General features: G+C 40.9%; 1 protein-coding gene across 4 annotated transcripts in view; it reads left to right on the top strand.

Annotated features, from left to right (window-relative positions):
* Nucleotides 1-10,506, top strand: part of prrc2b (proline-rich coiled-coil 2B) — a 29,005-nt gene extending 18,499 nt beyond the window's left edge. For 3 of the 4 annotated variants that reach the window (XM_066651221.1, XM_066651209.1, XM_066651215.1), the window contains exons 19-31: nt 105-243; nt 341-417; nt 667-948; nt 1,582-1,683; nt 1,882-2,074; nt 2,206-2,303; nt 3,144-3,268; nt 3,424-3,664; nt 3,754-3,921; nt 4,854-4,933; nt 5,039-5,126; nt 5,238-5,441; nt 7,027-10,506. In XM_066651221.1, coding sequence (XP_066507318.1) covers nt 105-243; nt 341-417; nt 667-948; nt 1,582-1,683; nt 1,882-2,074; nt 2,206-2,303; nt 3,144-3,268; nt 3,424-3,664; nt 3,754-3,921; nt 4,854-4,933; nt 5,039-5,126; nt 5,238-5,441; nt 7,027-7,197 — 1,968 coding nt within the window. In that variant the 3' untranslated portion in view covers nt 7,198-10,506. Of the gene's footprint in view, nt 1-104; nt 244-340; nt 418-666; nt 949-1,581; nt 1,684-1,881; nt 2,075-2,205; nt 2,304-3,143; nt 3,269-3,423; nt 3,665-3,753; nt 3,922-4,853; nt 4,934-5,038; nt 5,127-5,237; nt 5,466-7,026 lie in introns of all 4 variants that reach the window. The other variant, XM_066651231.1, reaches the window with a different exon arrangement.
* Nucleotides 10,507-15,222: the final 4,716 nt, after the last annotated feature.

Raw genomic sequence — 15,222 nt, 5'->3', positions numbered from 1 at the left:
AATGTGGATACCGCCCATCCCTACTTTAGGTATGTGGGTATAAATGAGCTGAAACACATTCATTTTATGGGGAAGGTTACAGGTTATTGATTGTGTGCTTCTAGGTTGCTGTGAAGAACAGGCCAATCACTTCAAAAATGCCTCCGCGCTTCGCTAAGAAGCAGAACATGTCCTTGGAGCAGCCAGAGGAGAGTCTCTCAACCAGTAACCTGGGCACTGAGATCTGGGAGACCAACAGCTCAGGTACAACAGGTCCTGCCATCTGAGAAGGATTTTCATGCCTTCAGAATAGTCATTTTCCTTAATATTCGATATTAACTTTGGTTTCTCGTCCTCTTAGCTCTTACAGTTCAGTCGTCTGGTGGAGACTCTTGGACAAAGCAGGTGCCATACACTGGGAGTGAACCGAATTCAGAGGTAGAACCTTTTTAAGTCATTTTTCTTGATTATATTGTGATTGAATTTCATAAATTTTGTAACAGTTTTAGCACAGTGTGATATCACTAATATGCCTTTGACTAGATTTTATTTACCATATTGTGAAACCTGTGTCAGTAAACAAGTCTAGGACTCTGAAAATTAGTGTTGGCTGTGTGCTGTGGAAACACACACCATTAAAAAAAAATATCTGATTTTGAAACCGCCTTTTGACACATCCTCCTCCAGGATTCTGACGCAGGGCCAGAGCAGAGTAAGGAGCACAAACCTGGCCCCATCGGGAATGAGCGTTCGCTAAAGAACCGGAAAGGTTCTGAAGGTGTGGAGCGTTTGGAGGGTCCCATCACTCCTGTGAATGGAGTGGACATTCACGTGGAAAATGTCATCCCAGTTCCACCGATCGAGTTTGGCGTCAGCGCAAAGGACTCGGACTTCAGCCTTCCTCCCGGCTCGACTCCTGTGGCCGTCTCCAACCCAGTCACCAAACTGCAGGATGCTCTCGCAGGAAACGTGCGTTTACAGTCAAATTACAAGTGCTTCATGTTGTCTGGCAGTTTTTCTAGAGGAGGTTGACAGTTTCTTGTATGGCGTTGTCAAACTACCTGAATGTATCAACCAAGGGTGGCAAGAGTTAAGGTAAAAATCCTCTCCACAATTTTGTTCCCACTGCTTGGCTTTTCTCATCTCGAACCACACACTAACGAGTCGGAGCACTTGGAACCAAATTCTGGGAAGGATTTTTGCATTCTGCTCCTAGGTTTAGGTGTATAAATGTTGAAAAGCATTTTCATGTAATGATATAATAGTCATTAAAAATGCAAACATTTCTCTGCTCTTTCTTCATTGTATGGTAACTTCTGTGTAGTATTTTATTCAACAAAAAAATAACCTAAACATGAAGCAGTGTGAAAAGTGAAGAGTTTATTGGGCGCTGCATCCGTTATGAGCTCCATTAGGAAAAAGCTACAGAAGACTGGTGGATTTGTTCTGTTCTTGAGGATAATATTGTATCCAAAATATGTGTGAGTTTGGGTTAAACAATTTACAGATGGGGGTTTCAGTGTTTGAGGTGGTAAACATAGCACATTTAATACATCATTTTTAGATTATTTTAAATTAAAATTAGAAGTGTGTGTGTTTTAGGCTGGTCTCGCTCAGGGTATTCCAATGCTGCGCAGAGATCACCTCCAGGCGGGAATCAACCTCAACCCCATATCCTTCCCCACTACAGACCTCACACTCAAGGTGAACCACACACAGACCTCTTACCCATCAAGCAAGCAGGAATAGTATAAATGATGTACAAATATATTGTTTTTATGTAATGAGGCCACAGCATTAAAATTTTAAAATAAAAGCTAGTCACGAAACCTTATGTTTAGACTTAAGACTAATCCTGGCGATATGTTTTCAGTGTGGTTTGTTTCCATGTTTTTCCTACAGATGGAGTCTGCTCGTAAAGCGTGGGAGAACTCCCAGTCTCTCCCAGAGCAGGGTTCTCCCGGTGGAGCGGGGTCCGGTTCTCAGCCCCCGTGCAGCGTTGGGTCTTCCAGTGGAGTCAGTTACAGCTCCTTTGGAGGAGTCTCTATGCCTCCGATGCCTGTGGCTTCCGTTGCTCCATCTGTCTCCATGCAAGGTGAGCTGCTCGCTACATTAGGCATTAATTGACATAACATTTCAGGTTTAAACTCCTCTTGTGAGTCTTTCCTGTTCATTTTGGGAGTTTGTTTTATAATTATTCTGAAATATCCTGAACACTTTCTGCAGGTAACCATATTGCCCCTCTGTACCTCGATGGTCATGTTTTCTCAAGTCAACCCCGACTGGTACCTCCGACCATGACTCAGCAGCAGAGCTACCAACAGGTAAGAGTTTTTGGATCTGTTCTTTGTCCAGGTTCAGTTTTAAACATGAAGAGTAAAACTAATGAATCCTAAAATTAAATGGATTGTAGTAAAGGTGCTATATCCAACCTTTTTTAAACATTACAGCAGCAGACTAATTCGTTTTTGTAAATTTTTGAGATGTAAAGGCATCCTAAGCAGAGAATGAATTACACACCCTCTGTGTGTGTTGTTCTCTGCTTTTTGTATTTGTTGCCAGGCTGGCTGGCTGTGTATTAGTCCTGGCAGGTCAAAATATTGTCTATTTAACATTTTGTTTGGCTTTTCCAAAGAGACAAGAGAGCATTGTAGGCAGCAATGCAGTTTTCCCAAATATTTCTCCACTGAAAAAAAAACGTTTGTCAGCTAAAACGCCTCTGACAAACAAATAGAACTGCTTCCTTGAGCTCATCTGTTTAGCAGCTGCTTTCTCTGGACAACATGCTGAACATGAATTGGGGGGGTGCGTGGCAGAATGTGAAGCATTTGTTTTGGGCTGAGATGCTCGTGTTCTTGTGTGACATCTAGTGGTTAAATGTTGGATCACTTTTATACAACGTTTGGGTTTAGGTTCATAATTTTCTTCTTTTTCTTCTAAAGTTACAGAAATTTTGGAAGACATTTTTAGTAACAAAGCGCAATTCCAAGGGGCGTTTTACAAAATGTGTAACAAGGGACTATCTTTGCCTTAATGACAGTGTTTCCTTGTTAAAATTGGGTGTAGAATTTGTGTTTTTGTGCTCACCAAAAGAATCAGTAAACAGTGTTCGTTGTGCGTCAGGTCTTTATTAATGTATTTTTCCTGCGTTTTGTGAATTTTAGGCTGCAGCTCAACAGATTCCCATATCGCTGCACACATCTCTGCAGGCTCAGGCTCAGCTTGGACTCAGAGGAGGACTCCCGGTTTCTCAGTCCCAGGAGATGTTCAACTCCATCCCCCCATTCAGGTACACTTTAACTTGATTTTATGGTTTTATTCTCTTACTCAACTTTCATTTCTGTTTTTTTTATTCATTTTTAAAAACCCTTCACACCACATACTCTTCAATAATTCCTTTGAACATCCATTTCAACAGGATTAATTACGCTCTCTTTCCTCCAGATCTCAAGTGTACATGCACCCGAACCTTTCCCAGGCGAGTCCCATGGTTCTGTCGGGTGGAGCGCCTTTGAAAGGGCCGTACTCTCCCTTCCCAGGAATGCAGCCCTCTGAGATGGTGAAGCCTCAGTCAGGCTCTCACTATCAGCCCATGAACGGCAGCCAGCCGCTGGTGTACGACAGCCCCATGAACCAGGGCCCGGGTATCGGCACCTCGCAGCTGATGGATTCCCAACTCATACAGGTGCCATGTTTTGAAGAGAGTAAACAAAAGCAAACCTTTTCTGAATTCATGAAACCCTTGCTAAATGTGAATGTTTGTGTGCTGTATAGGTGACTATGCCCCTGCCCGGTTCTCAGCTCCGCTATGGTTCAGCTCAGCAGCATCTGATCCTTCCTCAATCCATCCAGCTGCAACAGGGTCAGAACCTCTCCGTAAACGCCCCTCGCCGCATGATGCCTCCCGGGTCTCAGCCGCCGGTCATGCCCACCAGCAGAGAGGTCAGCTCAGAAGTCTCAGATGTCTTAGGGGATGTTTATATAAAGCTGTGATTTAGAGCAGCTCAAGCTTTCAGGGTTTCAGCTTTAAGCTCTGAGGGCGTGTGTCTGTCCACACTTCACTCTCAGAAGTTCCAGAACATTAGTCTAATGGTACTTTTCCACTTCATGGTCTATACTCTACTCGACTCGGCTTCTTTGCATGTCCACCAGGTAAATCAGGTCCTGGTTCTGGAAGCGGGTTCTTGTTTAGTGGCTGTTCTCTCGTGGTTTAGAGCGAGTCGAGTAGGGACTAAACCGTGGCGTGTAAACCTTGCAGAGCGCTGATTGTCCAGAGAGAGTCATCGCTCTACGCCACGCAACGCAGGCGTCCAGCACCAACTCTCCATCTGTAAAATCTCCAGCTGCAGCAGAGATCATGTTTGTTTTTATCCGACTCACAATGGCAGCTCGTAAAATTACACCGTGGTCTGTTGAAGAGGTTCAAGCGCTCCTTGGATCGGTGGCCGACGAAAGAATCCAGCGAGAGCTGGGTGCTGCAACAAGGAAGGAACAAACTCTACTGATCTGTCTGAACTGATGATGGAGCTGTGTTCAGTCCCAAAAAACACGCCAATACACCATGAGTAAACACAGCTTAACGTTACCGCCACCGTTGTGGTTTCTAAAGCCTGCCGTTCCTGTTAGAGACAGGGTTTTGAGACACCCTTGGATGCATTTCCAGGGCCAACAAACCAGGTACCAAGGAATAAACAGAGTAGAGTCCGGTAGAGTAAGCACCAGAAGTGGATTCTGAATACTTGACTGTTGTCTGTGTAGTCTTTCTCAGCTCTGTTTCTGTAGCAGTTGGGACTTCTCACCATAGTTATCAAATGTCTTAGAATAGCTTACAGTGACTTGGTTTGCTTTAATAGTAAGTGCACCCTCTCCAACAGGCGTCTCAGATGGAGATGAAAGGATTCCAGTTTTCTGACAAAGCTAGCCACTCACCTGGAATACCTGCCGGCTCTTACAGGTACGACAGAACTGAGATGGTAATGATCCAGTCCCCTGCTTATGTATTGGGGCAGTTGTGCTCTGTGTAGTGTATTATTGATTTGACCTATTTTACTTTTTTTAGGCCTGGTTCTGCAAGCCCCAGTGGAAAACCCTCTGGTCCTGGTGGACCCCAAGCCGTGGGACCCCTCCCTGGACATTACACTCAACAGGTATTATGTTAGACTTTTTTAGGCTTAAAAAAAGGTGCAGCCCCTATGGCCAGTTATTACAGGACTGTGGATGAGTCGTCTTCAGTTCTCTCCGTTTGTCCCTGCGTCCAGGTCCCCCCTCCTCAGGGCAGTATGGTGATGCACATGCGGCCCCCCACCGCCGGCCCCTTTCCCAATCCTATCCAGAGGCCTGTGATGCAGGTCAACAAAACCGTCATCATCCGCTCTCCCCCGTACCCCAGCTCCAGCAGAGAGCCCCCCCACTCCAACCCCCCACCAAGCTCTGACATCCCAAACAAAGACGAGGGCACGAAGGTGAGCCACCCACTGTAAATATAGGTAATTTACATTTAATCCATTTCCTCTCTTTTCTGTCAAGTCCTTGTTATAATTGGAATTAAAATATTCAGAGCATCAATGATGTCATTAAGATGAGCTTTCTTTCTTTTGAGGGTTTATTATTATTATTATTAAAGCACGGCTTTAATTCAGTTAGTGCAAGTTTATTTCTTATGTCCTTTTATAACAGTGTGCAGTTTTCTTTCCTATTTATGTGTATTATATAGTTTGTGTGTATTATATAGTTTATAAAGTATGTGCTACTTTTAAATGTAAATATTCTTATTACTTGTGACTAGATTTCTATTAATATTCAAATTGTTTGGTGTCTAGATTGTTTCTGCTACCTCTTTTATTATTGTTGTGTGCCTTGCTCTCTCACTTAAATTATGGTTCTCTATGGGTTCTTTATTAAAGGAAATGGTTCTATATAGAACCCTGAACACTTGAAGAACCTTTTTTGCATGATTAACGTGTTCTTTGCGTCATGAAGGGGTTCCTCAGACTGATGGAGAATGTGCTGTAGAGGGTTCTATACGGCACCTTTTTAGAGAAGGGTTCCACACGGCACCAAAAACAGTTCCTCCATTGTTGCGATGACATGTTTGTTACAGTGGAAGAACCACTTTTGGTTCCCTTTTAAAAAAATTACTGAAATGGTCTATTTGGGCGGGATTAAAACTACTAAGATTCTTGGGTAATAGTGACTGTACCCACACGTCCACAGGTAAAACTAATCCCGTCCGAATAGGGCTTAAGAAAGGATTCCCTCAACTCTTTCTGTTTTAACCCCCTTGTTTGTGTTTATATTGACTTTAGTGAGAAAAACCCCGTCATTTTTATTGGCTCTCTGTAAGACAGCAAAGTCCTTAAACTCCATACAATTAAATCTGTTCCTCAGACTTGGATTAGACTAAGGTTAAAGAAGCAAGCTTGAGGCCGGGACAATTCTTCAATTCCCAGGACAGGCAAGAGAGAATTAATTCACGGTTGAAGTGCCCTTGAGCAAGGTCCCTAATCCCCAAACTGCTCCCTGGGTGCTGAGGTAGTCACAGGCTCCTTCTCTATCCCTCTGTCTCTGTGTGTGTGAGTGAAGAATTGCTCACTAGTGTGTGTTCTCTGCCACGGGTGGGTCAAATGCAGAGAGGCAATTTCCCCAAAGGGGATTGATAAACGTGTTACTTCTAAAAAGACAGCCACTGGGATTGGTCAGGAGTTCAGCTGCAGGTTCTTTAAGTATTGGAAGAGCAAATACCACGAGCAGTGATCCGTCAGAGTGTGCAGCCCCTCCCTACAGCTCTTCTACAATAATCTTCTCCACACTTTATAAACAAGAGGGAAAATAACTTTGAAGTTGTAAATTAATTTTAATTGTTTTTTTGTTTTTTTTGGCAAGTTCTGCATCAACATTAACATCTAAAAGCCCTTTTTCTTCTGAAGGAAAATGTATTTAATATTATTATTATTATTCCTTTAAGCATTCACACTTTCTAAAAGTAACATTTTAACATCTGTTAGAAATGTCTGACATCGTTAATCTTCCGAGCTCTTGTGTGTGCAGGCGAAGGCCCTCCGAGAGGCTCGTCCTGTTGATCTGAAGACCTCTGCTGCTGCTTCGTCTCCTTCGTCAGTGATTTCAAGCAAGCTGCAGGAGTCTCTTGTTCCAGTGAAACAGAACCGAACAGGAGCCATCAAGCCCCAGTCCATTAAAGTGGAGGAGAGCAAAGCCTAGAAGGAAAAACAGAAAATAAAAACGCCAGCGTTGTAGGACCTCTCTCCATTCTCCTGCTTTCATTTCAGTTCTTAAATTCTTTTTTTGTTTTATTATTATTATGATTATGATTTCCTCTCCCTCTTCCTCTTTTACATCCATCTCACCCTTCTCCAAGGACGACAAACTGAAACCACAGGAGCACCACAATCGGACACACACACTGTTCTAACACAACATATAGAGATATATAAATATATATCTATATAAAAAATGTATACTATTATATTATATATACATAGACACGATAGCTTGGGACTCTTCTAAGCAGACTCTCGTCAGGATCATCTTTATTTATTAATGTTTGGTTTCCATTTCAAGAGAAATTATGGTTAAAAACAAAAGATTTTTTTTTTCTCTCTGTCTCTCTGCGTCAGTGAGTTTGAAAAGAGGAAAACAAAAAAATAAAAGGACGCATCATCACCACCATCACCTCCTCATCCTCCTTCAGCTTATTTTGGTTTGCATTTCTCTGCCCAGTTGCCAAACTCAACTCCACTTTGTTTGGACTGTAGTGTTCAATTACTTTGAACGACGCGAGTGTAAAATAACCAAACAAACAGAAGTGTGGCACTGTTTTGTCATTTTTACCGGGTTCCATGGAGCTTTTAAATTTTATTATTATTTTTTTCTTTGGGTTTGTTATTTTTTTTCCGTTTTTTCTTTTTTAAATAAATATATAAATCATAATTGACGCCTATTTGCTCTATTATTAAAGGGCACATTTTACTCAATAAAAAACACCAACTTCAAACCCCGAATCTGAGGACATTTCCCTGGTTTTTCGCTAAACAGCCGACAGTTACTGCTTTTAAGAGCTTAAAGGGCCCATGTCATGGAAAAACCAGACTTGCCTCACATTTTTTTTTTTTTTTTTTTTTTTTTTTTTTGATGTTGAATAGGAGTATGTAAACATTGTTAAAATGTCAGTTCATGGCCTATGTATAAAAACTGTGCTGCTAAACCAGACTGTTTTATAGTCACTTTTTGTGAGCTTAAGTCGACCAGTTTCGGCTCATCCCCTTAATGAGCGGCCCCCTGAAGCTCTCCTTAACACACACATTATTTTTAAATGGCTACTAACCACAACTTGGAGGGAAGAGAGGTTAGTGGAATGTAATGGAGTGGACATCGGAGGGGGGGGGAGTTAGAAATTGTAGGATATGGGCCCTTTTAATTTGTAAAAGACCCTGAAAACATCTGTTTAAAAGCTTGTTTTTAAAGGGCAAGTTGAGGGTGTTTAATAATAATCTGAGGGCAGTAAATGTGTACATTTGACAAACGGAGCTGTGAAGTGTGAACATTTTTACTTTTTGTGGTGTTGCTAATTCTAACACTAATCACAAAGGTCTCTCTCTCGCTCTTTTTTTCTGTCTCGAGTTTGTCAGCTGTAGATTTTCCTCCACAATTTTTTTTTTTTTAATTATTGCTTGAAAACACAGTGCCATTCCAAAGTCGTATTAATACCGTGACCCGTCACCTGGTGTACAGTGTAGATTTAAATGAGTTAAAACCAGTTCTTTTTAAAAATTGTAAGTTAAATCGAAATTATTGTGAAGTTTTTGTATTGGGATCGGAGCCGTTTGAGATGATTTTGAGTGTTTAATGAGGTTAAATAATCAAATTTAAATAATGTTACAGCAATCCAAAAATAATTTAAAACCTATAGAATGTATTTAATTACGTAAACATCTCTGAACAAATGAGCCTCCAATAAAACAGTTGGTGTTTTCTCAAAGGTTCCAGACTTCGGAACGGCATTGTGTTCCACACCTTTTTAAAGCGTCTCTATGAAATCTCCATTTTTGTTTGCAGCCTCTTCTCCCTCATTCTTCCTTTTAAAGCAGTTCTCTGGATGAATGCTTTTCTCACTCGGTGCTATTTTTACTCACATTTTTCTTGTCCTTTCTCTTAATTTGGCTTTGATTTGTTGCTGAACAGCTTTAACTTTGCAGTCACTTATTAAGGGGACAGTGTGGAGGCTCTGCGTACAGCTGCACTGAGTTTAAACTTTTGTTTCCAGGTTTCAAATGTGTTTTCACTCTGTAGAAAAATAACCTAGTTATATTAAATATACGAATTGATGATAAATTATGTAGTTTATCTGGCTGCCTTATGTTTTTCCAGAAAAATTAAATGTTTATGCACCGTTTGTTGATTTATCTTAGTAAAATAATAAATTGGCTCCTTCACTATTGAGAACACACACATGAACAGTGTAATGAGCGTTACTGCTCACTCACAGGGGAAAGAAGAAAGCCTAATTGTGGCCTTATATTTAGTTTACTATTTATTTCTTAATGATAAAATGATAAACTTTCTATTACATACACAGATGTAATAGAAAGTGCACTAGGATTATGCGATGTTAAAGTGTAACTTACACTCACAGAAAATGTCACATGGGGCAGCATCCAAACTTTTGTACACAATTTTAACGGAGTGTAGCATGGATTATATTGTGTTGACTTGCTGTTAGAGATTCAGATCAAGGCTGTAGGGCCTTTCACAGCCTGTTCACTTTTGTTTTATGATGTGATTTATTTCTTGGGTGTATTTTTTTGTTTTAGTTTTAATTTTCTTGGGTTTTCTAAAAGCTGCAGAGTCACTGGATTCTCTCTTTCTCTCCAATACACACACACACACACACTCAAACATGAGAAGCTCTACATCTCAAGCCACAGCTCGTCTCAACCGAGATAACAAAAAAGAACAGACCTTTGTGGCCTATTTTGGCTGTTTTTTCTGTTTCTTTTTCTTTTTTTGGCTCCACATGCCACAGCTGTACAGGATTGTAGCCGTCTGTGTGTGTTCTCATCTGCGCTAGGAAAATAGAAATAAAGAAGTGGACTGACCTCTCTTCATTGGATCGGTTTCTCCAGAAGAGCGCTCGTTTCTTTTATTTTGGACGTCTTTATTTGTTAATTTGGTGTACATTCAGCACTGCTTTTGAACACTTGAACTTCAGATGGTCTTGTTCTTCGCAGTAATAACTGTACAGACGCATTATTCGCTTTTCTTTGTAGACTTGTATTTAAAGGAGAGGGAATGTGTGGAGTGGGGTCAAAAGTGGTCAATATTTTACTATTTTTCCTGTATTTCTTTTCTGTATTTAATTTTGTGGAAGGGTTCACCACTGACCCTTTGGCCTATTTATCCTTCAGTGTCATTTATTTCATTATCTTTTCAGAAATGTGATTTTTTTTTTCTTTTTGTTAAATGAAATGATCTCATTGAGAGAAAAATAAATAAATAAAGCAGACTGCTTTTTCCAACAAACACCTTCAATCTCATTCATTCTAAAACTTGTCTTATGCTACATATCCTCTACGCTATTATTAATGTAAAGTCCATATATGGATATATAGTGTGTGTATGGGGTGGGGTTTGTGTGTAGGAAGGTATTTATTTACCAAAAATAATGACTTGCCTCAATCCCTACCATTAAATGGTGCAATATGTAAGATTGAGTGGATGTATGTATTAGCACAGATGAAATATAGACATATAGCACCCAAAAACATGTTATTTCTGTAAATTCTTTATGTCAGGTATGAACAGTTGGGTTAGCATTAGCTCTTTATGGAGCCCAGGCTGCGGTGTTGTCCAGAACTGGAGAAGGAGGCGTGCGGGATGGGGGGGGAGCACTTGGTTGGCTACAGTCTGCAACCTCCCTGTTAGTTGCAGATATTACACACTGTATATTTATACAGGCTGGATTTGTTACTATGACTCCACATTATGCCATTGACCAGGATTTAACAGTTTAGCCAGATATCCTAAACCCAAAACCAGACAATCCGATCAGAAAAGGGCCGTGGGACATTTCTACTGTCCTCAGCTTTAATTATTCCTTACTTATCAAATTAATGTATACATCCTGCTTTTTGGAACAGCCCCCAGGACTGGTATGACTTCTGCCCTTATTGGTTCCCCTTAACTTAAAAAGCAGGCCAGGATGAAACACCTCTTATAACTTCTGTGTGAAAGGGCGGAGCGGTGCACCTTAAATACTTATAACGTGTTTTAAGATGTATTTAGAAAGTTTTAACAAACGTAAACGATTAGCTGATTAACAGTTTATGTTTCTAAGCACTTACATGCATTAATTTTATTGTACAATGTCATGTTCAGAGCCAGGTGTGTTGACTTTGTTCTTAAATAAAGAAAGAAAAGCCTGTCCTCCTGCGGTGACGTCAGCATACCGAACATTTCTTCCCAGTGTTTTCCCGGAGGCTGCAGAGTTCAGATATTGATTTACTACCTTTTACCTGCTTAAAAGTAAGTGCTTAAAGCATTATCTGTATCTTTATAAACTTCCTGCTGGATATAGAAGGGGTTCATTTAGAGCGTTTTGGTTTAAATCGCTGTTTTGTGAAGTTGTTTGCTGCTAAATATTTAGACTTTTCCGTTCCACCTTAAAAGGCGCCGCGGTTTCAATGGAACATACGCTCTGTTTAAGGTGGAACGGAAAGTTCGGAAAAACTCAAGTGGACATAAAAATCCTTTTTCGGTTAGTGAGGTAATATTACCTTAACGACTTTTTTACTTTTAAAATTCCCTTATAAAATCATCATCTTTTCGGTTTAAAAAACTAGAAAATATCTTTATTCTCATTATTACTAAAGACATTTATTTGTAAGTTAGAGTCTACTTCAATTTTCTTCCCATTGTTTGCATTGCATGTTTATTTATTTATTTATTTATTTATTTATTTATTTTATTATTATTTTTTTAAATATATTTTTTAAACAAGATTGTGATTATTTATTCATTTTTTTCAATATTTCTTTTTCTATAAATTGCAGTTAACGTTGGATTAAAAAAAATAAATCATATTGCTTTGAAATCTGGGAATGAACCAACGCTCCACAGAGAGGGTCCACCACATGTTTAAGACATAGTCTGTCCTACAGGCCTCTAGGTGTAATATCCATCCATCCATCCATTATCTGTAACCGCTTATCCAATTTAGGGTCGCGGGGGTCCAGAGCCTACCTGGAATCATTGGGCGCAAGGCAGGAATACACCCTGGAGGGGACGCCAGTCCTTCACAGGGCAACACAGACACACACACATTCACTCACACACTCACACCTACGGACACTTTTGAGTCGCCAATTCACCTGCAACGTGTGTTTTTGGACTGTGGGAGGAAACCGGAGCACCCGGAGGAAACCCACACGGACACAGGGAGAACACACCAACTCCTCACAGTCACCCGGAGCGGGAATCGAAGGTTCTGGAGCTGTGTGACTGCGACACTACCTGCTGCACCACTGTGCCGCCCTTAGGTGTAATATAACATCTGCAAATAGTTAAAAAAAAGTTAATAATATATATATATTTATTTATTTATTTTATTTTATTTATTTTTTTTTTTTTACACAGAATGGTTGGGAAGAAGGGAGCGAGGATGAATGAGGGTCTGATGATGATGCAGGAGCTGGAGGGTCGACTGAAAGAACAGATAGATAAACTCGAACACATTCGTCTCACAGCTACAGATCTCAAAGAAAACCTCTCAGGGGTGAGACACAGTAACTGAGGGTTTGGTCACTATCTATCAATTACCTTTTTACTGATATGGGCTCTTTTAAACTTCGTCAGTTCATTGATTAACTAAAGGGTGATGATGATTTTTCCGCTCCAGAACAGTGGAGATCTGAGGCAGTCCATCTCTGAACACGTGGACTGGCTGAGTCAGATCACTGAGCGCGTGGAAACACTGCAGATGAACACGTCTGTCTTTGTTCAGGTACGGAAAATTAAGATGAGCTGTTAGATCGTCCTCACTGAAGGTTTAGGAGTTTGTAGAGACAAAATACAGCACTGAAATATTTACAAACATATGTACAATAAATGTTAAAAATTTAAACTATTAATAAACCAGGAAAACCATCAATCAATATGTCTCAAGAAAGTGAAACAGGAACTGTGCATTAAAACCTGCAGGAGTGTGTTTTCTGTAGTGAATGTGTTCACATATTTTCACTCAGAAAATCACAGCTCTACTGCAGACATAACGTATGACTGACAATAACATATCATTTTATTTCTCAGCCTTTGTTTTTGTGTTTCCGCAGATGAACGCTAAGCCTCGTACATGGAAAGGGAAACAGCAGAGCTTCCGTAGCTCTGGCCGCTGGGGTCGTGGCCACATGGTCAACGACGCCCAGTCAGAATTTGGCTGGAGCCCAGTCCGTACGAGACGAAACAGTGACGCTGCCTCTGAGCTGTCCTGTGCCTGGTGATCAACCAAGAACCGTCCACACAGCCGACCAGCCAAAGTGTTTCCACATGATTTCACATGCACTGGCCACTTTATCAGAAACACTCCCCCTCTCCTGACACTCACTGGCCCACTCAGTAAAGGGGGTGGGTTTCTGATAAAGTGGCCAGTGGGTGTCAGTAGAGGGGGGTGTTTCTGATAAAGTGGCCAGTGGGTGTCAGTAGAGGGGGGTGTTTCTGATAAAGTGGCCAGTGGGTGTCAGTAAAGGGGGTGGGGTGTTTCTGATAAAGTGGCCAGTGAGTGTCAGTACAGGGGGGTGGGGTGTTTCTGATAAAGTGGCCAGTGAGTGAGGTTTTTTTTTTTTGGTCTATTTGTTATTCCACAAAAAGTGTATATTCAACTGTGTTAATACAATGCCACACGTTGTACCTCAAAACAGGCTTTAATAGTGCACTTGTACTAAACATAAAAAGATAGACAATGTGTTTTTATTATTATATTTATCCCTGATTATAGCCAGTCTTTACTTGTGTCCGATTCTGACTCGTTAGTAACTAAACTCCCAAGCACTTTGTGGTGTGACGACAGGAGGGTTGTGCTCAATGACACACAGCGACCCTGGTTAGGATTAATTGGATGCAGAAAGTGCGTGAATAAATATGACAACGTAAACATTTTATTGAGGTAACAGATTTAATTCATTATCATTGCACACATTTTCAAAAACCAGAAAACCACACCCCAGCAATAGCAATGCTATAATGTCAAAGCCTGTTCTTATGACTTGTGACAGATATTAAGATGCTGAACACTAATAAAAGTTTGGATGATGTTGCTGATGATTACTGAGTCTGACTTAATGTAACACAAGGTAATATTTGGTATTTTTTGCTCCTGGGCGCCCCCTGTAGTTGCAAAATGTAAAAAAAAAAAAAAGCTGTAACTTCATCCATTCACTGTCTGTAACCGTTACCCAGTTCAGGGCGGTGGTGGGTCCGGAGCCTACCCGGAATCACTGAGCGCAAGGCAGGAACACACCCTGGAGGGGGCGCCAGTCCTTCAAAGGGCGATACACACTCACACATTCACTCACACCTACAAACACTTTTGAGTCTCCAATCCACCTACCAACGTGTGTTTTTGAAACGTGCGAGGAAACCCACATAGACACAGGGAGAACACACCACACTCCTCACAGAGAGTCACCCGGAGGAAACCCATGCAAACACAGAGAGAACATCCCAACTCTTAACCAACACAGGTCCTTGGAGATGTGTGACTGCGACACTACCTGCTGCTTTAAAGGAACACTAGGTAATATATTTTTTTTTTCTCCTGGGGCACCTCTTAGTGTAATTCATATTTACTGCCGATTGAGGAGGGTGGAGGGAGAGGGGTGGTTTCCTACTCCCCTTCAAAAGTTACACAGAGCAGTTTCTGCAGTGCTGAGCTCAGAGTAGCAATGACTGAGGCTATATTCTCCCTATTATATGTCCGTGAAGCATCTCAGTGATTTTGAAGCTGCAACTTTAAAATAGAAATAATACATAGTATTCAATTAAGCAGTTAATGGCTACTCATACTTACGCATCTCAGTCAAACAGGGCACAGGGGCTGTTTCGGTGCAGATCCTTGGTCCTTCGACCATTAGACCGTGCTGATTGTGCATCGAATGTGCAACAGTTAATACATTTTAATGGTAATAATACACAGACTTATCTTGATAACTTTGAAATGTCGTGTTATGATAATGC

Source organism: Hoplias malabaricus, chromosome 2 (genome assembly GCF_029633855.1).
Source record: "Hoplias malabaricus isolate fHopMal1 chromosome 2, fHopMal1.hap1, whole genome shotgun sequence".
NCBI classification, from domain to species: domain Eukaryota; kingdom Metazoa; phylum Chordata; class Actinopteri; order Characiformes; family Erythrinidae; genus Hoplias; species Hoplias malabaricus.
The sequence above is the reverse complement of the archived record's forward strand: the minus strand, read 5'-3'. Positions and strand labels throughout refer to the sequence as shown.